Source organism: Chiroxiphia lanceolata, chromosome 3 (genome assembly GCF_009829145.1).
Source record: "Chiroxiphia lanceolata isolate bChiLan1 chromosome 3, bChiLan1.pri, whole genome shotgun sequence".
NCBI lineage: Eukaryota > Metazoa > Chordata > Aves > Passeriformes > Pipridae > Chiroxiphia > Chiroxiphia lanceolata.
Genome location: NC_045639.1, coordinates 70,473,211 through 70,499,800, shown reverse-complemented (window position 1 = coordinate 70,499,800; position 26,590 = coordinate 70,473,211). Strand labels below are relative to the sequence as shown.

The 26,590-nt window shown below is 40.4% G+C and overlaps 1 protein-coding gene across 5 annotated transcripts; it reads left to right on the top strand.

Annotated features, from left to right (window-relative positions):
* Positions 1 to 302: 302 nt before the first annotated feature.
* Positions 303 to 25,433, top strand: CEP57L1 (centrosomal protein 57 like 1). Of its 5 annotated transcripts, none has more exons than XM_032683953.1 (11): positions 308 to 393; positions 14,077 to 14,221; positions 15,933 to 16,112; positions 16,689 to 16,810; positions 17,237 to 17,353; positions 17,625 to 17,702; positions 19,352 to 19,450; positions 20,178 to 20,255; positions 20,364 to 20,593; positions 22,219 to 22,363; positions 24,440 to 25,432. In XM_032683953.1, exons 2-11 carry the CDS (start codon positions 14,080 to 14,082, stop codon positions 24,653 to 24,655), a joined length of 1,407 nt encoding a protein of 468 aa, XP_032539844.1. In that variant the 5' UTR covers positions 308 to 393; positions 14,077 to 14,079; the 3' UTR covers positions 24,656 to 25,432. The 5 variants fall into 5 exon arrangements, with proteins under 5 accessions (XP_032539847.1, XP_032539844.1, XP_032539842.1 ...); XM_032683951.1 differs by lacking the exon at positions 308 to 393 and adding an exon at positions 11,974 to 12,018 and having other exon boundaries at positions 24,440 to 25,433; XM_032683952.1 differs by lacking the exon at positions 308 to 393 and adding an exon at positions 12,077 to 12,638.
* Positions 25,434 to 26,590: the final 1,157 nt, after the last annotated feature.

The following is a 26,590-nucleotide window of genomic DNA, read 5'->3' as shown; positions in this document are numbered from 1 at the left end:
GACCCTCGGCAACCCCTCACACCGGGCGGGGGGCAGGAGTTCCGCCAGCACGGGGAGCCCGCATGACGGGCACGCCGATCAGCCAATCGTCTCTCAGCGCTCGCTCAGCGGCGGCCCAATCGTGGCGGGCAGCGGCAGCGGCAGGAGGGGGCGCTGGGATGTGTAGTCCGGCTGAAGGGCAGTGCAGTGGCGCCCGCGAGCGAGGACTACATGTCCCAGCAGGCAGCGCGGGGCAGCGCTGGCCCCGCCGGATCCTGCGGGGGAAGGGTAAGGGGGAGCGTTCGCTGCGGGAAGCGCGCACGGGAGCGTTCGCTGCGGGAAGCGCGCACGGTATTCCCGTCACTGAGCGCAGAGGGCAGGCGGCAGCGGGGAGTGAAGCAATCCCCGAATCAGGTTTGCACCGGCGACAGCTAAAGCACGCACGTGTTTTAAGCGACCCTGAAGAGGCGTGAGAGGCGCGCTTCAGCAGGAGCCTTGGACACAGCTTAAGTAGAGTCGTCAGAGGGAAGGGAAAAACAGTCAATGCTAGTGAAACGTGGAGCCGTCATCAGTTGAAATGGCAGGGGCCAAAACACCCCCGCAATATTTAAACTGGGCAACAGTTCTGCAGTGTTTTTATCCAAGTTAATGCAAGGGAAGGGGTTTAATCCAAATGATGCAGGGGCTGATGAACTTGGAGAAGAGATGGCTCAATAGGAGATCTGGGAGATCTTATCCGTGTATATATTTATACATTTATGTGTACTTGGAGGGAAGGTGCAATGAGGACAGAGCCAGGGTGGTCTCAGTGGTGCCCAGTGACAGTGTCAGAGGGGATGGGCATAAACTGAAACATAGGATGTTCCCTCTGAACATCAGGAAATACTTTTTTACTGTGACAGTGACAAAGCGCTGGCACAGGTTGCCTGGAGAGGTTGAGAAGTCGCCATCCTTAGATATTTTCCAGAGCCATTTGGACATGGTCCTGGGCAGCTGTCTCTAGGTGGCCCTACTTGAGCAGAGAGGTCGGACCAGAAGGTCTCCAGGGGTCCCTGCCTACCTCAGCCATTCTGTGATTTAAGTGTAATCTGCCACGAAATGGGCTGGTATTGCTGTTTCTCATGCTTTTACTTAAGAGAAAAAAAGGTACCTTTTCTTTTTTTTTTGATAAGGTTAATTTTCAGCCAAGTCAGTTCCTTGATGCAGTTCACCTTTTGGCAGAGAAAAGGAGAGGGAAACAAGGGCAGAACTGTTTACAGCTCTCACATTAAAGCAACTGTGAAACTAAAATTTTGAGCATACTGAAAGGCAAAAGAATAATTGGAAGTAAATTAGAAACAGGACATTGGGCCTATATAGTGTCTTGCATAATTACTTTTTTTTTCTCGCATACACATTTCCCACTCTAAAGTTCAAACCTCAAAACTAAAGGTAAATGCAGAACAATGTACTCTTCTGCCACAGAAAGATACAGAAGCCACTTCTGAGTCCAGGAACAGAGCTTGGGCCATCAATAGCTGTTTTATTTGTAAAGAATCTGGTTTCTTCATCTGACATCCCTTTTTTTTCCTGTCGCTGTTTCTTTAAAGCTTGCAATATAAGTGTCATTCTGTCATTACCTGTGCCTTTCAAGAAGATCGGTCTCTTTTTCTCATAAAATCCTTTCTGCAAGGAGACTGCATTGCTATTGTTTGGCAGCATGCACAGGCCTGGACTGCTTCACACAGCTGCTTCCTCCAGGCCTTTGGCACCCTCATGAACAATGTATCTGCCAAAATCATCACTACCTGTAATAAATATGGGTCTTGACTTCTCTGAACACTCGAGGCCTCCACCCATCATGATTGATGGGTTCAAAGAAAATAATTCTGCCAGTACTTTTTTTGTTGTTGGGTTTTTTTTTGTTTTGTTTTTTACATTAGCTACCACTTCAGCTTCCTGTCCCATTCTGTCATCACTCATTATGGTCTCCCAGTTACCTATTAATAGACATGTTGAGCATTTTTGCTTTATTTCTATCTAAATTTTGATCTTCAGAAGTTGGTAGATCTTATTTTTCCTGTGATAAGTTTGCACTTGTTGGGTGTCTCTGATAATGGCTACATATATCCAAGATCAATAAAGTGAACGAGAATTAGAACTGGAGCTTTGGTTTAGACTTTGGTACAGCTATATTCACATGCTGAATGGTAAGATTGATAGAAAGCCACAGCACTGCCTTTTATCTTTTAGAAGTTGTTTTTTCCACTGGCTGCAAGTGAACTCTGGCTACAGGAAACAGATTGTGAAACTGGCTCCAAGGCCTAAACTTCAGATTTCAGCTCTTTGTTTTATAGATTTTAGTGTAGTACTTTGGTAATGGAGATGAAGGTGGTTTATTTTTTCCAAACCAAATCTCTGCAGTTTTCTGATACAAACTCAAGCTTTGTTATGCACTGCAAGACATTGTGGAAATCAAGGTCAAAGGCTACCAGTGGAATTAATCAGAGCCTGAAGTTAGGGGAATGTGTTTGTTTGATTTGCGTGTTCACTGACTGAAGTTAATATGCTTGTTTTTGATCTCTAAAGAGTGGATAAGAGAAAGGCAGAATTATGAAGGAAACAATCTGGCAGCTCATCCAGAATTACAGCATTTGAGTTTTCAAAATGATAAGCTGAAGAAAAACAAATTTGTGGCTGTTTTAAACCTCACTATTTCCTTCCTTGATGACTTATCAACTTCCCTCTTTTTTTAACTAGATAAGAACTTCTATAGCCATATGCAAATGATACCCAGTGGCAGAATTATGTTTGAAAATACAGTATCTAGTGGTTGTATTCATGTCCTTTCTAACATCTAAGGCCTAAAATATATATTTACTTTTAAAAGTGCATTCCAGTTTCTGTATGTCACAGAAGAGCAGTTTACTGCAGAATGCATTTAGTCGATTACTGTAGAACTAATGCTAGCATGCAGCTTAGGAAGAACTACTTTTTAAATTACATTCTTTCAACTGCTTTCATATACACCTAGTTTTGCTAAGGCTTACTTCATTCCAAATAATAAATACCTAGGATGGGATCACTATCTTCTAAAAGTTCACCCTCCCTCTTCAGATCTGGGTATTGGCATGTTGCCACAATAAACAGCACTCCACAGTATAATGCGTTTTTCTTCACAGTAACCTTCTGAGGAAACGAAGTTCTGTGACTCCTGTTTTGCAGCGAGATACCAAAAAGCCAAAGGCTACTCCTCTACTGCCTTTGAACACCGGCTCAGGCTTGGTGTCAAGTCCAGACTTGTATATCATTCCAACAGACCATCCTCAAAGATTGAGCAAACTACAGCTTAAGATGTTTAACATCTGTTTAACATCTTTGTCAGTGACCTGGCCAGTGGGATTGAGTGCACTCTCAGCAAGTTTGCTGACAACACCAAGGTGTGTGGTGCAGTCAATGTGCTGGAGGGAAGGGATGCCATCCAGAGGGACCTTGACAGGCTTGAGAGGTGGGACTGTGTGAACCTCTTGAAGTTCAACAAGGCCAAGTGCAAGATCCTACATCTGGGTCAGGGTATCCCAAGGCAAAATATAGGCTGGATGAAGAATGTGTCGAGAGCAGCCCTGAGGAGAACTTGGGGCTCCTGGTAGATGAGAAGCTCAGCATGAGCTGGCAGTGTGTGCTCACGGCCCAGAGACCCAACTGTGCTCTTGGGCTGCATCAAGAGAAGTGTGGCCAGCAGGTTCAGGGGAGGTGATACTGCCCCTCTACTCTGCTCTTGTAAGACCCCACCTGGAGTGCTGTGTCCAGCTCTGTGGTCCCCAGCATAAGAAGGATGTGCACCTGTTGTGGTGAGTCCAGAGGAAGGCTATGAAGATAATCAGAGGAGGCTGGAGCACCTGTTCTATGAACACAGTCCGAGACAGTTTAGCCTGGAGTTTAGTCTGAGAGTTGTTTAGCTTGGAGAAGAGAAGGCTTTGAGGAGGCCTTACAGCACCTTCCAGTACCTAAAGCTAGAGAGGGACTTACAGAGGCACATAGGGATGGAATGCCTCACAATGGCACAAGGGGGAATGGCTCTAATCTGAAAGAAGCTAGGTTTAGATGAGGTATTAGGAAGAAACTCTTGATGTTGTGGATGTCCCATCCCTGGAATTGTTCAAGGCTGGGTTGCATGGGGTCTTTGAGCAGCCTGGTGTAGTGGAAGGTGTCCCTGCCCACGGCAGGGGGTTTGGAACAAGGTGATCTTTAAGGTCCCTTCCAACCCAGACCATTCTATGATTTTATGTGGGAGAAAAGGTGGCCTTGTTTTACTTCTGAGCATGTGTTTGTACATTTAGCACGTGCTCTGGCCTATTATGCATTGCAGGTGTACATTTGCACCAAACTCTGCCACCCTGCCTCCTTAGAGGTCCCAAATGCAGCAGGGATGGGTAGGTTAGTCACTGGCTGCTTCTTAGGAGACCAAATCTTTCATGCAGAAAGCCTTTGGAATAGGTTTATGCTGAAGGGTGGGTTGCTTTGAGAAAAGCTGGGCTGTGATATACCAAAACTACAGGCCACTTAAAGTCCTGCTGCACTTTGCCAACCCTCTGACTATACGACATTTATACTTAACTGTTTAAATATAGTACTTAACTATATAAATGTGGCCTGAAACACTGAAGACTAAGAAAAGACTATGGGTGAACTAAAAGTTCAGTTCTGAAAAACTCCACTGAGCAGCCACCTGAACTCTGTTAGTCTGTTTCTGGATAGAAATATTCAGAATTGCTCCAAACTGGGCATCTTGGTACCTGTCTCCCTTTTGTGCTCATTTGTGGCCTAGGAAGTAGGTAGAGCAGCTCCAAGAGAGGTCCAGCTGAGTGAAACCTCTCCAAGCCCAACAAGTCAGGTTCTGCTGTTGTAGCCACAGCTAGCTTCAGTGCCTGGCTGTATTTGGTAGAGTGCTGACCTTCAGTACACCGTCAGTGATGAGAATATTGGCTTTTAGCTCAAAGGCATTTATGTCAACACCTCCTAACTCCCAGAAAAGTATCCCAGGTACTCAGAAGGACTGCAAAATGGAAGGGAAACATTCATCACCTCAGTTGTGGAATTTATGCCCTTTTGGAAAGCACGGCAAATGTGTGACACTGGTGTGAACTAGAAGGAAGGAGACACAGAGAGCTGTAGGCAGTTATTCCTGGTTTCTGGTAACTAGTCCCAAGCCCAGTGCTGTTTTTTATCCAGGAACTATTTACTACAAAAATACATGCATAAACCCCTGGTCTCTGTTTTGACGATTAAACTAGATGAGAGAGACACATCCTTGTTTTACTCTGTCTGTTGCCTCAGCTGCCTTATCCTTGTTCTAGACTTTTATATGCTTTTCAGAACAGGGTCATAACTTCAAACAAAAAGGTGGTGACTCCCTGTTTCCTTCCTGTTCTTCTTCCTCCCAGTCTAGCATGATCGTCAGGGATGAGGCATGAATGTTCCTCAGGAACTCCCACTTCCAGGCAAGTGCTATGACCACTGGGTAAAAGCATAGAGAAGATGGATACTATTTCCTCCAGCTGCACTTTAAAAGAAAGTGAACATTGCTTATTGGGAATTTATATCTGCTGACAGGCCAGAAGGCCTTTTAAACACCTTTGGCAGGCTGTCTGTTGGTAGAGACCTTGGTGTTTTCCAGCAGTAACACAAAGAAAAATGCTGTGACCAGCAGCTGCATGAAATGAAGTCACAGACCAGAAAAGCTACAGGGACTCTTTATTCATTGTTTTTAAGAATGGATTTTGGCCCTCACTGCCAGAAAAGGACTCCAAATTCTAAGTCCAAAGAGTATAAAGATACCAAGCACTAGGGTGGGTCTTCACACTTATCTATGTTCATAGAGTCTCCCCCAACTCAACTTTTGTTAGCTCCTCACTGAATTTGCTGCTTGTTTTGGACCTATACTTGCACTTCTTTTATATTCAGGGAATGCAAGCCTGTCATCACCACACTCAGCCTTGAGGCTGAAAGGTTCGGGTATCCTGGAACATTAGTCCCTTATCAGTCCCATCCCTCTAACTTACTAAGATCACACAGAATGGCAAGAATTTAAGACAAGACACTAGAGATCCACTAAATTGCCTTGCAATCAGAAACTGCATATAGTTAACAGGGAAGAAATGCCTTTAAAAATTTTATAATCAATTGAAGTTAGTTTTCTGTCTGCAACATTGTGCAGAATTTTGTAGCATCTTACTCAGATTTACTTTGCATCTCTGAAGTCATGAAAGTTTAAATACACAGAAGCAAGTAATGACTTTGAATACTCAGGGCAGAAGTAGTGATAAAACTATTTTTGCATTTCTGAGTACTCATTATACCATATGATATATAAACTATTTGGCAGTAATACTTAGGATGTTGTGCCTGGTCAGGATGCACAATGAGGATGCGTTGAAGTTGCAATGAATATTCTGAGTCATGTAAACAGATGATATTATTTAAAATTATTCTTCAACAAAATAGGTCTCCAAAATAAGATTGAGGAGTTTCTCTGACTCAGATCTGCTTGCAATTTTTCTGCGTAGTTAAAGACAACTGTTCCTGACAAAATAGGATTTTGGGAATAATTTCTTGCCTGGAGTGAAAGTTATCTTTTCCTTGTTAGCATCTTTTTTTTTCCTTCCTCATTCTGATGCCTGGGTTGCCTGATGTACAAATGAAGAATGGAGTTCTTCTTCCCTGCCAGGTGCCTAGCTATCAGTAGCATAGGAATATATGGAAAAAACGTGTAGGTGTGGTAGTTGGTAAAAGGAGACAAATCCTATGAATGATTACCTTCTTTGTGCTTCTCTTCTCATCCATGTCAAGTTTTTATAGTTATCTGCCTCAAAATCTACCTCCTACTCTATCTTCGTGCTAGGATGCTGGATGAAGAGACTGACAGTTTTCTTGAGAAAATATTGATAAAAACAGAAGTTTACTTTAAAAATAAATTCCAAGGCAGCAGTGAGGACACAATCTGAGTGTTTCATCTGCCTAAGGTTGCAACATTCGTAACAATCTGTCAATGATACTATTAAATATTTGAGACACAAAAGGTGAAAATTATCATGCAGTGAAAGTATTTACTGTGAATGAGTCAGTACCTGCAAGAACTATCCCATACCTCGTAATATTTCTTCACTATGATTGTCATTTCAACCCACTCTTCCATTTGCCCTGCCCTACTCTAATATGACTTTTCCTTTTCGCATTTGCCTTTCTAATCTCTAATTATTCTGCCTGTGCATAGATATAGTCTTTTATACTGGAGTCACTTGCCCTTGAAAACCTTCCCTTTCCACAACAGCAAAGCCTTCCTCCTTTTAATCAAGGGCCTATGGCCAAAGCCAGTAATTTCCTCCTGCCTTCCAATCTGTCAGGACACACTAAGCTAAACAAACTACATATGGAAGACAGTGTGATGGCATCAGCAAAAAATAACAGTGAAGAGAAAAAGGAACTTCTTACATTTTTTATGTAAAGTATGGAGGAAACCACCTTCAATTACCACATCAGTTAGTGTACTAAGAGCAAACAGCATCTGTTGGAACTGGATTTTAAGTATAAAAGGAAGACATTTGATAGTTATTCTTGTTTGAGGGAAAACTGGGTATTTTTACTTTGAAAGAAATCCTAATTTTTTATGCTAGAAGAGGGAGTGGGAAAAGAAGAATGCCAAATGGAGAAGGGCAAGGAACAAAGCTACAGGATGATATAAATACAATGAAAACAGAGGAGATGAGGGGCAAAACCCAACTGCAGCATGGGGGTGGATGACAGGAGAAGAGGAACTATGAGTGAAGTGAGGAAGTATATTAGTGACCATTTATAGTATTTGAGTTTGGGTTTGATGCTTATTACAAAAAGGTTATATTTGATTACTTTGGACTGATTAAGGATTTATAAATGTAATTATTTTAATAACACTATATTCCAGGCTAGATGCCTTCATGCTAACATATTACTAGATAGGAATTTGCAGTCTTGCTCCTCTGAATTCCAAGTTCTGTTATTGTCTGCACATACGGTTAAAGCAGTTTGCACCAACTGGATTTCCCCAGAAAGTATTGATTATGAGTCTATCATACGCTTTTGAATGAAGGCCCGGTTGAATGAGGAATTGGGTCTGCTGTGCTCATTGAAGAAAAACGCAAAACTCTAATGACATTATGACCCAAATTTGCTTGCCTGGTTTGAACTGCCAGGTTAGAACCTATTCCTAAAAAAATTGTCATAAAAATAGCTCGTTTTTTTTCCCCACCAGGTTATTTTTTGCCTTGTTCACAAAGTACTTGTATAACTCATTTCCATTTTCTTTCTTCCTCTTTTTTTGTTCTCTTTTATCTCTAGCAGTTAGGAACTAGAAAAAAAATTAATATAAATGCTTAGGTCTGACATGGTGAAAAGTCTTAGGAGCTTGTTGGCTTTTTGGTGTTTGTTTTTTATTTCATTAAAATGCCAGGTTTTATCCTACTTGACAGTACCTACAGTGTCATGAGAAAACATAAAATGCCATTTCTTTTCCTTTTCTTCCAAGACTGAAGAACAATGATTGTATGAAAGTTCTGCATAAGACTTGAGATTCAGGAATGAATAGGTTTTGCTACCGTAGTGTCAAAGAAGAAACTGGGCACTTAACCTTTATATATCCAGTTCTGAGACTGCCAGTGTGTATCTCGCAATTTGTACAACACACTGACTCCCATGGACTCATCTGTGTCAGTTTTTCAAAACACCCTCAGGTTCCTTAATTTCTCTAACAATTTTTTGGCCATTTTCTCTAAACTTATTTAAACTGGAACATGGCAAACCTTAAAAACATGTTGAAATGCTTTATTGATTCAGTGAGGTTTTACGTCCTGTTATTTTGCAGCTGTTGCCATTTCACTTCTAACCCACTTAGATTAGAGATGGCATGGGAGTACCAGTTACTTAGATATGTCCTGAGCAATGCCATATGTTTCAGGCTGATTAAAGTAGTTGTATCAGGATGCTAGAGACTGGATGTTCCCAAAACAACAGTGCAGTTTGCCTACAACATTATTTATTTCCTTTTTTTTGTCTGTGGAAGGGCTGTTCTTTTTCTGTTGGGAATAAGGCTGAGTGTTGCAGCCTAGCTACTACAGCTGACCAAGCTTTTCCCCTGATTCTCAAAGGAGAGGGTGGAAAAATAGACCAATTTGGATTGTGTCAAGAAAATGGTTTCTCACATAGCCTTTCGCCAGCAAAGCTTGGCTCAAACAGTCAAAGCAGCAGCCAGAATTCTGGGAGTTTCTTGGTATAGCCTGTGTTGGGGCAGTTCTTAAAACTTCTCTTAGGTCAGATAAACAGTGAATCATTCCTTGGTTCATCTGAGACTTTGTTTTCAGTTATGAAAAAAACCACTATAAATTTTGCATGCCCAGTAGGTCAGGTCATAAGATATATATCTTTGTATTTCTTTCTGAAAAATGCTTTGATCTGTTTTTTCTTCTTCTCCTTTGAAGGTGTTCTGACAGCACCTCTTTCTTTGGTTCTAAAAGGTTGCCCTCACAAGTGATTTAAATGAACCAGTGTCTCCATGAGATAACAAACATCAGAGAATTTAGTGGAAACATTCCTTACATTATCACATTTTTCATTTAGTATCTTTTGGGAGACTGTTAAACCAGCATTATTCCCTGAGTCTGCTGTAGTTCACATGTGGAAAAAGCTTTTCCACATGCTGCTTTACAGTATGGGACATAATTGTGTATGTGGCAAAATGTTTCAGGACTTTTCGCTTTGGGAGACATTTTTTTAAAACTTTTTAAATGATGTGGCTAGCAATGCAGGGGAGGAACGGAAAGGAGAGGAAGAGGGGGATGAAGAAGTTATAACTGATCTTTCTGTAACATTTGGGATTTCAGTTGTGTTCCGTAACTCCCTAATGTTGTTATGCTGAAAGACAGCAATAAATGTCAATTGATTTTTACAGCAACCCAATCCAGTACTCTGGCATTTAATGCAGGCCACATTCAGCAAAACTAAGTGGAAACTGTATGAAAGTAAATTGTATTAGTGCTTAGATGACTGAAATGAAATGGGAAATTCCCTGTTTGTCTTAAGGTACCAAACTCCAGCTTGCTTGCTCTCCTTTGAGGCATGACAGTCACATATACAGGTATGGACCTGATGACGGGATTGCTCCCCGGCATACTTTGTGCAAGCTCGCTCTCAGCCTGCATGGGATGGTGAGCCAGCAGGCAGAAGTGGTCCCACTGAGGGATGCTCATCCAGCCAGGGATGAGCACGCTGGCTGCAGCAAGGTAGGAAGTAGACACTGCATGTGCATTAGTGCAGTACTGTCACAGAGCTAATCTGCTGTGCCTGGCATCATGCACCGTGCACAGGGTTACAAACGTGTGGCGCAGAACTCTTTGAGCCTCCTGGCTCAGACTTGGAGAAAAACATAGATGGCTTGACCAGGCTGATGGTTAAATGGAAAGACCATGGTCAGCACCCAGTTGCCCTATGCTTGATGCAGAGTATGTAGGAACCGACTACTTTGTGTTTTTCTGTGTAAAATAACATTGGGTATCTGAGCATCACTGTTGCATCCACCAACACAGGCTGCGCCAGTTCTGGTTTAAAAACTCAAAGAGCTGGTGCTAATTCCAGATGTGACCTGCACCTGCACAGTGCTTCACCCTGCTTACCACAGCAGTGCAGGCTGCTGGGGTGGGAGTGCAGCATTTCTTCCTTCTTCCCCTCCCCTCTCTGTATAACTAGGGTATTTTGTCAACCTCTATTTAATATGCATACTTCTCCCTTGGCTGTTCCCCAAACTCAAAGGAGTGCACTGATTTCCTCAAAGAAGGGCTTGTCTAAACAATGGTGTTCTGGCTGCTTTAATGAGCGTTGTTCAAGTGCTAGATCCCCCTAAGCCTTGTGGAGTTACATTAGTACAAACATTGTTTGGGAATATCTGCTTTAAAGCACCTCTCTAGGGCAGGTGTCCATGGTAGCATGGAATAAAAGAGTGGTTTAAGCTTGCAATGGATGTGGGCTGTGTTAGACTTTTTAAAAAGCAAACCTATTTGTGATGGTTTTACAAAAGCTTAAATACTTGGGGAAAAAGTTGATGGTAGGACAGTTGACGTTAAAACGTACGTCAAGCTACTTAATTATTTCCTGATAGGTTTCTTGTCGCAATGGGCTGAAAGTGGCCAGGATGTTTAGTGATGTCTTGGTGCTGCAGAGTGACTTGATCCTTTTCCTGGCACATCTCTTTGCCTGAAGTCTGCAGTGTTGGCATTACTCCTGTGCAGTATGATCATTATAAGCTATATTTACCTGCTAAGATATTAGGACTCGACAACACCAGAGCACCTCTCCTAGAGTAATTATGCTGACAGAGCCTCCAAGCACTATAGCAACCATTACTTCAGCCTACTTCACACAGCCTCTGCGTCTGAGGAAGCTGTGGTAAAGCAAGGCATCCATAACTATGTCTGCAGCTGAATTTCTGCAAACACAGGTGTCTCGGTCCTGTGGTGTTTTCTTTCACACCCTTTGCTGAGCCTGTGCTGTTCGGAGCAGCCTGGGGATCTCCCCGCTCCAGCTGCAGGGTGTGTGTTACCCTCTGCTGTGCTGAAAAAGTTGCAGGTTTTCATGCTGAAGCCCACACTGGATTAGCTGCATCACCAGCTGGTGGGTGAGCTGGCCTCTTCTCTTTCACTTTCCTCTGGCTTCACTTGCAGAACTAAAGGGTTTTTACTTCCCTTTCCCCCAAGTGGGTGTCTCCCATGTTCCTGCACTTTCGTGTTGCTGAGCTTGTACCAAAACTCTCAAATTTTCTGGTGCTTTATTCCCTCCTTCTCTTATTCATTATTTGTTTTGGATCACTGCCCTCCTTATAACTGCCCACAGATCCATCTCCTTGGAAACGGCAAAACTTGTTTATGTGAAAGTAATAAGGAAACTAATTGGTGCATAGCTGCACAGGCATGCGAGGGAACCATGTTCCACCGGAGGGTGTTGGAAAAGCGAGTCTCCACTTACGCTGACTGCCACAAGGTTGGGTTGTGTGAGCAAAAAACACCTTCTTCTGGTGTTTCCAAAGTTGCTTTCCTTTGTTCACAGCAGCGGTGGGAAACTTTTTGCATGCGCATATGCTTATTTTTATGGACCGTTTTTACTAGTCATTTTCGTCACCAACATGTAGGGGTTGAGAAGCAATGGGAAAATTGGTTAGTCTTGCTTATCTCTTATTTTGTGTAACACTGTTGGTGTACTGTGCCATGCCAGGACCATCTCCTCACCTGTTTTGGCCCCGACCACCCCTGTGGCCACAGGACTTTCCCATCCATATTTTGAGGTTTCTGCAGCTCCCTGCTTTGTGCCCTTCACTGCCACTGCCCCTTGTGTTGTTGGACATGGCCGATAGGCCTGGCAGGCTGTTAGAATCAGTCAGGTGTCCTTGCATGGCCTTTCCAGGTCCTCCAGGACAGAGCTGTGCAGGCCTATAACCAGATTTTGTGGCCATAAACGTGGAAGGGTCACCAGGTGGGACCTCTTACCAGAGATGGTGGAGGCCTGGCTGCCTCCTGCTGCCGACCCAGCACTGACAGCTTGTGGCCTGGGCTTGGACAGGATGGCCCATGGGAAACTCTTTGGAAAAGGCCTGTTGTACAAAGGTAGCCTGGATAGCTTCCCACTTCGGGGCAGGGGGCCCACCCTGAATGGTGTGGTCTGCCTTGGGAGTGTTAGCACACAAAAGTAATGGTCTTTAGGAGGCCTCAAATCAAGCAAGCCCTGGCGAAGAGATGCTTATATCGATATCTCTGTGATGGCAGCGTGGAGGAAGAAGAAAGGGCTTCTGCATACCTTTGGTTTAGTGCATGTCTTGAAGAGATGATATGGATGGGGGGTAATTTTTTTCTTGTTTTATATGGCCTCTGAAACAGTGGTGTAAGAGCTGGTCCTGGAAAATTTTTCTGTTATTGAAAACTTTTTTCCCCACCCACCCAGTATGAATGGCTTTTCCCAGTCTGCGTCATCCACAGGCTCCAGTCTTGGTTTATGTTGCTTCCTCCTGTTGCTAGATACCTCCTTTGGGTGACCTTCTTGGAGACTAACATCTGTAAATAGCCTTGCCCAAGCAGGAAGATTGTTCCAGTTGCATGCCTTGTATTTTAAACAAGTGATACCATAATTGTTGTGTCACTGAACCTTCAAATAAGCTGTTTTTCTGTAAGCTGAAGCTGTATATACTCTTCATTTCTTACACTGTATCAAGTGAAATGCTTGATATTATTTTGCTAGGTAGCAACAGGTTGATTTAAAACTTGCTTTAACTTCCTAGAGGTTGTAATAGCCTAAAGCACTTTCTGCAAGTTTCACTGTCCATGTCTTGAGTATCAAGGAAAATCACTATTTGACAGGGTGTGAACTGTCTTCAAATGTGCTTCTGATAAAACAAAGAATGTGAAAGGGCAAGGGAGAAAGGGAGTAGAGAAACAGGATTTAATACATATGCCTAATAATGGGGATAATGCTGGAGCTATGGCATATTAAATATCCTTCTGATATCTCAACACTAAATGTGGAGAACTGTGTCTTTTTTATGTAATAATGGACATTATTTACCACATGTAATTTGGTTTTTCAGCCAAAAAGATGGGGAGAAAAGCATTTAGGAAGCTGCAAATGGAAATAGACTGTAAAACTTGTAATGCATACTCTGCAGGGAGCACTTAGAGGCAAGACATTGAAGTCTGTAAAACAGTTAATAGAAAATGCTGTTAATACTTAGGTTTTAAAAGTGCAAAAATCAGCATAAGTTACTGGAAACCACTGAGAAAAATCTTGGAAAATTTTGAGCGGTCAGAGAGAGCTGTGTTTAGCGTTGTGAAAGGCATTGTTTTGGAGTCACTTTAAAATACAGGACTTGTGTGGGCGTGTGGTGTTTGTTGTTGCTATTATTATTATTATTATTATTATTATTATTATTATTATTAGGCACATGATCTGGTTTGATATAAACAGAGCCAGGGACAGCCCAGTGACATGCTTTGAAAAATCTTACATAGTCTGTTAAAGAACTAATAATGTTAAGTAGCTCTCTTTCTACAGGCTATGGATTCTGAATCAAACAACAGTTTCATAGGAAGCTTTCTTCAGCCACCAGATCAGATGTTTCCTGCAGCCTTTGCTTATACAGAATCAAAGAAGTTGGCAGCTGTTGCTGGTGACAGGTCTTCTATCCCAAATAACCAGGGTAAAGCCAAAATATGTCCTTAAAGCGATCTTTTTAATTGTTCCATGTGAAATCTCCTGAGCAAACTCCCCATTCTGTTTTACTCAGTTCAATGGCTTTTTGTGATTATCAGGCTGACATTGAGACAGGATGTATATGTGTCCTGAGGGAGTAGTCTCCCTGAAGTCATATGTCTGGAGTGGAAACCTCTGCAAGTCTTCTAACATCCTTATAAACTTTGCCTTTGAAATTTGTTTAACTTAAAGTTGTCAGACTTCCTCTAAAAGCAAAGGAGGATGCTTCAAACTCAGCAGAAGCAGTTCATGACTTTAAATACATAAAAAAAGGTCATTATTATGGTACCTCCAGTATGTTATGACTTGAAATTGGCTTTGCATAGCACTATTTGACTCCGTCCAGCTTAAAATCTCTTCTAGGTGATTTTTTGTGTGGTATGTTTCCTTGAGAGAACTTCTGAACAATTCAAACTCTCAGGAAAGTTATCAGCATGAAGGTTAGTCTCTATGAAATATGTGTCCACTATGGTGGCTGTGTGCCTTCATGGGTGACTACTCTGGAGCTCACAAAGCAAATGCTTGGGGGCTTAGCGTATCTGGAGAGCTTGGTGAATCATAAGGATACTCATCCTTGGACTTACAGTCATAGCCCATGAGTGTGCATGTGATCATTGTTCTTCACCTGAAAAATCTACAACTTGGGAAGTTATCGTATGTTGTGCATAGTTTGGGTGTTTTGGCATTAAAATGTTCAATGTAATGTTACGTCGCTAAGTGTTTAAACAAGGAAATGTTTGACATACCAATAGAAAGATGGAAAAGATGGTCCCACTTTATGCTTTTGGGTATCTGGTTTTTATTTGGGGGGGGAGGGGTGGCAGGGGAAGTTGGTTTTGTTTTATTGGTTTGGGGTTTTTTTAAGCTGATGAAAGTTGTTAAGGAGCTAGCAATATTTGATGGGTATTCCTTTAATGAGAGAATTGGAATAAGGACTTACAAAATGTCAGAAAATAAACTTGACTTGTTACAGAACATGTCTTAAACTTCCACAGGTGTATATACCTTTTGGAGTGTTGGTAGACTTTCTCTTGTAGCTGAAATTACAGTTTTTATTTTCAGCATAATTTTGACAAATACTGATTTGTCAAAAAGCTAAAAGCAAAATCTTGCAAACTTGTTTCTGTGGTTTAAAGAATCATCAAATACAAGAAACTAGGTATTGAATCATTAACTTTTGAAACATAAAGTATTGCTAAATTTTCTCTTTGTATTTGATTTCTCCCCCTGTTCTGAGCATGTTTTCTTTTTCTAATCTCTGCAGACCAGTTGTATTACACCAAAACTTGTGACCTCACTTGGATACCTGTGTTCCCTGCTTCTATGTAAACAGAAGTCCCAGGATTTATTATACTCTGTTTGTCATGATTTCTTTGTGCTTGCTGCCATTTGGAGTGAAACTAGTTTTGCTCATATATGCTCATATATGCTCAATGTTTTATACCTCAGTTATGCAGGAAACATGTCCATTTTCTCCCAGATATGTTCTGCATATGTTAGTATATTTAATAATTAATATAATTAATATAATTAATTTTAGGAGTGATCCTAGGAAGAAACTTTAGGTATTATATTGCAGTGTGAAGTGTTTTCTAATAATCATCATCATCACAATTGGGAACTGTTACTTAAGGTGTAACTGCTGCATTGTTTGCTAGCTGTAGTAGCAGCCCTGAAAACTCTTCAAGAAAAGATCCACCATCTAGAGCTGGAGAAGTCACAGGCTGAAGCTGATCTGTGCAGCCTCTCCAGAGCAGCTGCTCAGTATAAGAAGGCCTTAGAACATGAATCCTGCGAGAAGGACACAGCACATCAAGAACTGATGCAACAGAGGAAAGGTATTTCTTTTAAGTGATAAGGTGTAGCCATAGTAGCTCTAAGACTATATAATCCAAGGAGTGTTTGTTTTGAAAAACTCCTAATTAACACAGCCCCCCTTCATTCTTTGCTTCAAAACTGGGAGGTATAGGAGCTTGATAATTGTGGATCAAGTTGAGATTTTTTTTACATATATTAATGAAGTATTGCATAACCCATGAAGCTATTTTAAAGACTAACCATGTTTCAGGTGGTATGTTTAACTCTTACAATAAGCAAACAGCTGCTTACATAACACTGCTAACTTCAGAAAAGATAGGAGAAGGGAAGAAACCAGATTCTGGTTAGATATCTGCTGATAGAGATCGAAGTAACTGCAGTGCTCACGTCTTTGGAATTCAAATTAGGGACTAGCTCTGAAAAAACATTTTGATTCTCATGTCTTATATATAAAATACATTTTTAACCATATGATTGTTCATACTAACAACACTTTTCTTCCATGTTTTGAAGACAGAGACCTCCTCAATGAAATTACAGTCTGGCTAAATGTGTAGCTCCCTTTGCTGTACCAAACGTCTTGTTTCTCTCTATAGATGCAAGTGAGCAGTTAAATGCAGCACAGTCCCGCTGCTCCCTGCTGGAGAAACAGCTGGATTACATGAAGAAAATGGTTTCCAGTGTGGAACTGGAAAAGAAAATTATTTTAGAACAACAGGTGAAGCCTTCTAGCATACTTACAAAGTAACTATATAGTTCAAAAGTATAGAAATGTGCAGGATCTGAATTTTTTTATGGCCATCATTTTTCCTCAGCTTTGCTCAGGGTGGTAGCAAACAGAAGCAATTTACTGTCTGACTGACTGGCTGATGACAACCATTCAATAAATTGCATGAAAATCTCCCTGGGTGGAACTCCTAATGAGCGAAACCATGCTAATACTTGCACATTTGGTAAACAAAAAGGTTGATAGAAACTTAAGTCATCTTTGTCTGCCTGGTATTTTTCATCACATTTCAATTTAAAAAATATGAAATTTAAACTAGTCAAACACCTTTGCTGTAGTGTGGGATTTTTTTTTTTTTTTTTCTGTCTGAAACAGTTTCACTCAGCTGCCAACTCCTTTCTTGCTTATTTTTTCCAGGCCCAGCTGCGGAAAGAGGAAGATTGGAACTGGCTGGAACTGCATGCAAAACTTGAAAAGCTTGAAATACTAGAAAAAGAGTGTCTTCAACTTACTGCTACTCAGAGAATTGCCGAAGTAAGCATCCATGGAATGACAGTCTGAAAGTCATTTGATATCATTTTATGGCATACTATCAATAGTAATAAGTTTTGCAAAAGTTACTTCTGTTAAAGCATACCTGACTGAATGCCACTTTGGTTTCATTTGCATGAGTCTTTTTTCAGTCTGGGTTTTAAAAGTTGCTACATTCCTTTGCTGTCCCACATTACAATTGCAAGCTAATTCAGACTTCTGATTCAGCATGGCACACTGAATTGTGACTAATCATTCCTGTCTTCAAATTCAGGACAAGATCAAACACTTAGAAGAAAAGATTTGTAAGGAAGACCATCAGCGTAAGCTAATACAAGATAAAAGTTCTCAGGTAGACTGAAAAGGTTTTATTTTATCTTATTTTTTAGGACTGAAGAAAGCTATTCTCTCATCCAAAATACCTTCTTTTTTTATTACATTTGAAATCCACATATTTATTACCCAGGGAGAACTCCAGCAATACTTCTTAGACTAATTATAAACTACATATTAGAAAAGCTTGTCAGGTGTGTTGCATATCTCAGTGAAGATTCTACCTGAGTTTGTATTAATGACACAGTTCATCTGCCTCAATGCTGCTTTAAGTGATCTAGGTAGAAGATTAATTTCTAGAAAATCTGCAACTAAATCAGATAACCTTTATTTGCAGTACCTAGAAATAGAGCTATACTTGGAAAAATCTTTGATCAGTGATTGTTCATCAAATGAGATCTTGAATAATTCATTATTCTGTGAAGCCATAATCAGTTCATTGGGCCACCATACATCTGAGAGAGGAATATTTTTGGAAGAGAGCAAAATCAAAGAAACCTTTTGTTAAAGGGGCAAAGTAGTAGCATTCCAAACCTCACTTTGTGGATAAGTAGCAGCCATTTGAAAGAGAGCAGTTGTGAGGGGATTCCCTTGGGGTGGGGTGGGTTAATATAGAGCTGAAGAGTTACTTTGAAAGAACCTAGCCATAAACAAAGCTGACACCTTAATTTAATTCATCGCTGCTGTCAGTTTTTATACCTCATCCAAGGATGATGGGTTTTCATCAATCCAGAAAGCTTTAAATAACATGCAGATTGTAGCCCAGGTGTCTGACTACCTCCATAATCTAGCAGAATGACAAAGTTGAAAACTTGCAGGCTTTTGGGTTTCTTGCTTAAATGGCTTGCTGCTGGAGAGCAGAAAGCCTAGAACAGAGATTTTATCTTCTGAGAAACATACTAAGAATGACTTTCCCAGAGCAGGTAGTCTGACTTTAGCAGTAGTATAAACATTTGCTCAAGAAAGGACTTAGATCCAGTAAACTGAGTCCTAAACTAGTATTGGTGCCATCTTAGTGCACTGCAGAATGGATTTAGGTCTGTTGAATCTGGGCTGGGAAACACAGGGTGTGGCATGGTTCACTTCCTTTTGATGACAGAAAAGCCAGAATATTCTCACTTTAGTGGTGGACCTCCAGCATTGTTTAACTGGAACTGTTACACATGCCAAAACAAAGTCCTTGTCCTATGTTTAATTGAGAATGATTATTATCCTGTTTATCATGGGCCTTGATATCAACTTTGAACTGCAGAGCAATCTAAGGATTGTCCAGCAGCTTTGACCTCAATGTTACACAGAGAGGCTTAGTTTGTCCCCAGATTGTAAAGCCAAATGTTCATATTATTTGGATTTTATGATCAGATCCCCAGCATGTGGCAGAATTGGCTTATCTCAGTTGCTGATTGTCATAGTGGAAAAATACAGCTGCTACAGCTGGATATGAAAATGAGGAATTCCAAGGCAGCACTGTAAGATCTGCCCAACACCCTGCCTTCCAAGTAATCTGTTCAGTTTTTAAGAGTAGCTTATGCCTTCCAAGCAGGACACTTAATAGTTCCCTTAATTGGTTCTTATCTATGCATGAAAGAGGGAATTAATTAAACTATGATATTTCATACTTCTAATATTACATTAAATGGTTGTTTTCTTCTTTGCTTATTCCCACAGCTTCAAACAGGATTTCATATAAACAGAATTTTGATGTCTTCAGCAACATCTCAGTGTGAACCTGAAAATGAAAATGGGAAGAAGAAAAAACCTAAGAAGGTAACATGAAAAATTTTATTAGCATACTGTTGCTGATAGCATCTGGCTCACACAGAGATTGGAATTTGTGAAAAACAGTGATGTAAGAGGCACTTGATTCATCTACTGCACTTTACTCCATTTTCAAAATGACAAACAGCGCTGAATAACTCTTTTTTTCCTTTTCCTTTTCTTTTTCTTTCCTTCCTTCAATAATTAAAGTGGTACTAGGGGTGTTAGCACCTCACTGGAAAACCTTCCCTTACCAGCTCGACAATAACCTTTGTTACAGGCCTACTGCCATCCCACATGTTCTCTTAACTGCCTTTCAGTTTATCTGGCACAATTAGTTTCCAAAGGAGTTTTAACTCAGCATCTTAAGATGGTGTGTTTTGAGGGGATTGCTGAAATCGAGAGAATTCATTTTGCAACACATGTTGCAGATCAGTCAAAATTTTGCAACTGTGGTTTTGAAAATTTAAGCAAGGTTCAGTTTCTTTAATGTCAACCTAATTGTCAAACTATCTACTACATGCATATGGAATAAAATTTATTCATCTCAGCTATTACGAAGTCTTACTCACTACACATACAGGAGGGAAATTATTTTTTTAAAACCATAGGGAAACTGAGGTGATGCATTTCTCTGTGTGTTTATTTGAATTTTACTTACTAAAAAAATAAAGTTTAAGATTGTGCTCTTGGGTCAGCAGATTGGAATTTCTTGTCTTATGTTTTCTTATGTCAGAGAAATCCTACAATGAAGAAAATGCACCTTTCACAATTACATGTAAAGGCTGGTGAACTACCTTTTGTGGCTGGGAAGGTGGGTAGAAACCAATGTTCTCACTAAAGTGGCATCTGCAGTTTGAGTAAGTCTCTTTACTGTAATTGTTATTTACTTCTGTAAACCACTTAATAATTCTTCTTTAAGTCCGTCAGCTCCAGCCATTCTGTCAGTGCAAACATACAAAGCATGTTGCATATTATGAAGCATCGCAATCCATGTATCTCATCACAAAGAAAAAGAGGAGCTACGTCTGGGATTTGCAGACACAGTGCCCTTTCAAAATATGTATCAGCGTGTTCCACGTCACCTACTGGCACCAGAAGTCTTTCAGACCTTCTGTTGGCCACACAGGATGAGCTGGGCCAAATGAGCTCGTGAGTACTCATCCCTGGTGTTATGAATAAAAGTGACTTCAGCAGTAGCCCTGAGAAGCTACAGGTGTGCTATATATAGTTGAGCCTAGCCTGTTTTAGGTGTAGGACTACTCCTCAACAGAATGACCTGAGCAGGCTTGACTGGTAGGATTTTTCTCATTCAAAAAATTCTTTCTCTCCTAGTGTTTAACTGGTCTTGTGAGCAAGCAACATACTTTTCATCGGGGTTTTTCTGCTTCCACATCCTGTATTTACGTGAGCTGCTACTGAAGTAACAGCTGCAGCAAACAAAAAATCTTTCAAGCATGTGCTTTTTAGAAATTATAAGCATACTCTGGGATTTACAGAGTAGGCCAAAAATGTTCTTCAGGACAAAACTGCGGTGGTGTTAATACTGAGTAGGCCTGCAGGATGCAGTCAGTCTGGGTGGTGGAATAGGTTACTACAGCACTGGCATGAATAGTCTTGTCACATCATCTGTCCTATTCCTTTGTACTCACTCTGTTCTCTCTGTACATGCGTAGCTGACGGGTTTTTGTGCTCAGTCAGTCTGCCCTTCATACTGTTTGCTTGTTGCAGGAGAACTTGCTGGTCCTGTAAGGGGGTTGTGAAAGAGGAACAGTCTCCTGCTAGAAAATGGGCAGGGTGTGGAAGAAGCTAATGCATTAAATGGGAGTGTATATATCTTTCTAGCCATGCAAGTAAATGGGGACCACAACTTGTGTTCTTAGGCATCTTCTGATTAATGCAAGCTTGTAGAATTGTGGGCCAAAGCTATGTAGCTGGTCATAGCAGACCTGTTGACATGATGAGCTGTGGTTTGCACACACACCACAGAGGAGGGTGTGTTGGTTAAACCAGTTAAGATGTTGACAGTGATTTGAAACCCTTGATGTGGCAAAATTTAAACTGGCAAGCAACCTCATCTTCAAAAAACAATGTCTGGCTTACTCATGGCAGTTCAAGGACAGGCTTTGGGGGTTTTTTTTATAACAACCAGTTGCTTCGATTAAACTGTCAAGGAGCAGCAATTACTCAAAGTCAGAAAAGAAGCTGTGACTTTTGTAAAGAAGTGACTTATCTAGGAGAGGGTCTCTGGTTTCAACTAGTTCAGATATCTAAGTATCAAGAAGATCTACACAATTTTTTTTAGTTAAACTGGTTAATTTAAATTTGAATAGAATATTTTAATTTGAGTAATCTGTCAGAAAAATTGTAACTTGAATGTACTAGTTTAAACAATACTTTTCTGTACTACGCTAAGCTTTCAAAATCTGCACTAAAGCGGGCAGGAAGTGAAAATGCTGCATTGCATAGCTGCTGTTTGCTTTAAAAAATCTCACGTACACTACTGTATGTGTAGTTGTTAAGTCTGTGGGAAGAGGGAGAAATAAGGTGGACATCAGCTACAAATTTGGAATGAGAAAGTCAGACGCATGGGAAAAGCTTTTCCTTTTCTCATGTTAATATATACCGGATTCATGTGTGTTGTGTGAGAGGGTAAATAATGCTAAATTATACTCCAGACAGAATAGCTAGTAGCTCCTGCAATACACTGGAAGAATTGAAAGAAATCCTAGGGACTATATCATGAATACTTAGCGTGCCATTCTTGTCTTTAACAGTGAGCATCAAGAACTTCTGAAGCAGATACAGGAGACTCAAGATTCCAGAGTTCATGAAGACCTGGAACAGCAGCTGGATTGCCTTGTAAAGCAAATGGAGATTAAAGGAGAACAAATATCCAAGCTGATAAAGCATCAAGCTACTGTAAGAATAACGTGAAAAGTCTCTAGGTAGTCACATTCTAGTTGAAAGGCTGCCACAACTTTGCCTCCTGTTGTCATCAGCTAGAATGTCACTGGAATGTTTTGAGCCAGGGTGTTCCAGTATGAGTTATTGTAATTAAAGTGCTACCTCGTGTTCTCATACCTCCCAATTCCTTCATTTGATCAAGAAAAAGTGCTCACAGCTGGCAGCTAGAAATGTATGCTAGTGGGAAAACTTCCTGCCCTGTGTCCATTCTGCAATACAGAGCTGGGTTGCTCAGTCTGTCACTTCTGCTCACTGTGTTAAGACAAACTGTTGAGATTTCATTCTTTTGTGTCCCTCTGGGAAATGAGAAAATAGAAGCTATAATTCTTGTACAGACTGGATTAAATGTCTTTTATATTTCTGAAATATTGAAGCTTCTTGTTAACTAAATAGTCTGTTGACCAGAGGTTCTCCAAAGTCATAGCCAGACAAAACTTTCAGTTTTGTTTAACCCTGAACCTGTCTGCATTCTGTAAGTATTTGGTTTAGAGCCATAGATAACAACTTTTCATACATACCCATATAAAATCACTCTTCTGTAGATGAACAGCTTAACTCTTTCGTAGCAATTTGTTTTGGAACATATGATTAAAAATTAAATCCATAGTTCTGTCTGATAGCTTTCTGTTCTTCCATCTTATGTTTCAGGATAGATAGATTCAGCTGGGAATTTTGCTTATTCAGGAAACAAATCAAAACTCAGTGTGAGGCCTTATGAAATGGGGAGGCTATACTTAATTTAATTTAAATCTGACCAATTCATGCTCATTCTGTGATAGATTTTATTCACTCAAACTTTTTATTGTCCATGTAATTGCAAGCATGAAGGTGAATCGAAGCAGAATTGTCAGAGTCGCATGTTAGCAATATGGATTGAGTCCTCGTTGCCTCTCTTGGCAATGTCAACTTTTTTTTGAATAAATCCCAGATATTCTTGAGGAGCCAACAATTATGGTGTTTTCCTTGCCTCAGAATCTTGCTGAGTTCATCATCCAGGAACCTAAGTGGACGACTGCACCTTTATCTCTTTCTTTTACATATCTTTATGGCTACAGTTTGCGTTTGTTTTGCACGTACAATGTGGTGCAACCTTGTTGTCATCCTTGCCTTTTATCAGGGTGCAGATCTTCTGGCAAGTCGTCTGTGCTCCTGTACAGCCTTATCAGAGCACACCCTTTAGGATCATTATGTAAATAGTAACGTCTGTATAATTGCTGTCTGTCATGCCCTGGTTATCAATACAGGCTATTCCCATAGCTCCTTTGCCTATACTGATGCTTTTGCACACAGGTCTGTATTTTGTACAGACCACTCTTAATATTTCTGATATATATTTCTACTTCTAGAACCTGTCATACTGAAAATGTCATAGTCATCTCGGTGTTTCACAGTTAATACTATGTTCTAGAATGCAATTAAAGTTAATTATTTTTAGAAATGGACTTGAAGCCTAAATTGGCATTTGGAATGCTTCCAGCTTAATTTTATCTTTGGGAAGTGACCTTTTCACGCCAAGTGCAAGTCAAGACTTATAATTTGACATTTAAAAAAACATTCTTTAGCAATTAACCCTATTTATTCTGTTTTCCGTTTTTGCTAGGGAGACCTCAAAGTAAGCTGCTTAGATACAGTAACCAATAAGAAACAGTATACATTTTAGAGGTTTATTGCTTTTTTTGGTTTGTTTGTTTGGTTTTTTTATTAGGGGAGTACAATCTGAAATGGAAAAAGACTGTTGTAAATATAAATTGGTAACAGATGATATTCTGTCTCTCTCAAGCAAGCATTTTCACCTTAGGGAGTGATGGGATTCAACAACCTATTGGGTGTGGGTGAGGTTAGTTTTCTGTAATTCTTTCTGTATGGGCAAGGTCAGTTTTCTGTTAAAGCAAGACAATTGTGCAAGATTAGTAAGTTTAAACTTTTTTTTTTAATGTTCCTTGGACATCTGTAGTTTGGAGTTCGGTATAAATCCCGTAAACTGTACAGTTGTGGTCTTTGGAGTACGTAACATGCTATCTTTCTTCCTAGGTGCAGAGATTAAAGAGAAAAACTCAGAAATTGAAGCAAAGGGCAACTCATGTCAAACTAAAGTGTGGTGACCAAAAGGAAGCAACAGAGATTGCAGTCACTCTAAAGGAAAGTAAGTCTAAATCTTGTCCTGGGCAGAAAAGCAGAAGCTCTCTTCAGCTGCTAAAAACTGTGAGGAAACTTCAATCATCTCTGAAAAAAGATGATGTCATCTGAGAATAATAGTTCTGAAGTTTGCTGTATTAGTCTTTGAAGTTGTCTGACATCTAACAAATTTTTAATTGCACAAAATACCTTTTAAAAATAAAATAGATACAGTATAGATGTAGATATAGATTCTAAACTGCTTATTCTCAATTTGTTCACCTCAGAATTAACTTTCATGTAGGGTAGCTATAACTTAATTACACTTTCTTGTAATAAAGTGGACTAATTAAATGGACTAATTAAATGCTTATTTATTAACTTGTCAAATAAAATTTTATACCTTTTTTACCCCTAAAATAGAGTGTGATCTTTGGTGTCCTGTTTCTCCCTCTCTCAAGGAGGTACTTAGAGTTTGCTTTTCCAGAATGACTAGGACTAGTTCTTCTATGCAATTAAAAGCAGTGGGTTTCCTTTTCTCTAGCAACTGAAGATTCAGATCATTGCACCTGAGGCAGAAGAAGACATATTGTCTCTTATTTATATATATTTTTGTTATTATTAATATTATTACTCTATAAGCTTTATTGACAATCTTAGGGACAGCTGGGGTCTGGAAGCACAACCCATGACGTGGTTTAACCATAATATGGGAATATTCTTGATTAAGTGCATGGAAGGGGCCACTACCAAACACTTGGGTGCTTGTCTTCTCATCAACAGAACCTGCTTCTAGCACAGTGTACAATATCTGAGCTGTCATAGAGGAGACCTTGAACTGTGTACCAGTACATGTTGTAGAATTTATGTACTTATAGAAATGCAAGATGGATCTTTATGCTAATGGTGACTCTGTTCTTTTCCACCCCCCTCTATGTATATGTAGTAAAAAACGTAATGATGACTTCAAATCAACGCTGGTTATTTAGTTGCAATAAATTCTTGTCTTGAGGTTATGACTGATACTGAATCTCCTGGGTGTTTGCATATTGCAGAAAAAAAAATAGCTTCTTCCAGATGTGTAAGTTCTGCTGCAGATCTGTTTTATAAAAAGAATGCAGTGGTTTTTTCAAGCCTGTATGCAGGTAAGAATAAGAATTGGAGGCATACTGTCAAGGGTTTTGAATAAAGGCTAGTAATGGGGTATGGTCCTAGTGGAAGGTTGAGTCTTTGGATCAGTAAGTTTTACTCTGGCACCCTTCAAGTCAAAGGATTAGGAAAAATTTCACATAATTAATTTATATTTAGAATAGAGTGTTACAATCTTTGACAGGAGTTATGCGTGTGAGCTTTTTAATATATATGTGTGTGTGTGTGTGTGTGTGTGTGTGTGTGTGTGTGTGTGTATGTAGTTTATATGCCCTAAATGTATTTATTAGGACCGTGGAAGACCAGGTTGTTCAGGTGATATTCAGGGATGGGTTTCCTCCACTCTTAAATTGCACAGCCATCCTTCTTATGGATTATTTCTGGTTTAGAAAAACACATTGTATGCTTAAAAACACTTAGATAAAATTCTAAGCATGGTATTTTCCTGGAGTAGGTTTATGCATTCTTTCTGAGGTAGGTTTATGCATTTCTGGACACTGGAATCACTGATACTGGCAGGGATACAATGCATAAATCACCTGTTCTCTATGTCTTGACCAGGTATTTTAGTTGACTATAAAATCCTGGGGAGAGGGGGCTATTTTCGAGCTGGAACTGGAGAAGGAGGGCCCTGGCTCCCCTCTTGGACAGGGGCTGTGGTGGAGGGCTGCAACTTTGGGCCAGTCAACAAAGGAGATGGGGCAGTGCTTAAATGACAGCAGTCTTCAAAATGTGTGCATTGACACAACCTCTCCAATCCCAGAACAAAATTGCTGTGTTTGCCCTTCTCAGGGGTGAGTGGCTGGAGGGAAAGGGAAACAGGTGAACCTGGTCCTGCCAGCAGCTGGACATTTCTCATCTCTGCCTGCTTCAGAGGGGCACCATGAGCCAAAAAAGCTGTCTTGCTCAGACCCAGGA

What these genes read in the sequence shown, in the direction of transcription:
- CEP57L1 (XM_032683952.1), top strand. Translation starts at nt 12,603, where the DNA reads ATGGGAAACTCTTTGGAAAAGGCCTGTTGTACAAAG. An exon ending in TACCTTTTGTGGCTGGGAAG is followed by an intron (nt 20,256 to 20,363) that starts GTGGGTAGAAAC and finishes TTCTTCTTTAAG; the next exon opens with TCCGTCAGCTCCAGCCATTC. An exon ending in TGATAAAGCATCAAGCTACT is followed by an intron (nt 22,364 to 24,439) that starts GTAAGAATAACG and finishes CTTTCTTCCTAG; the next exon opens with GTGCAGAGATTAAAGAGAAA.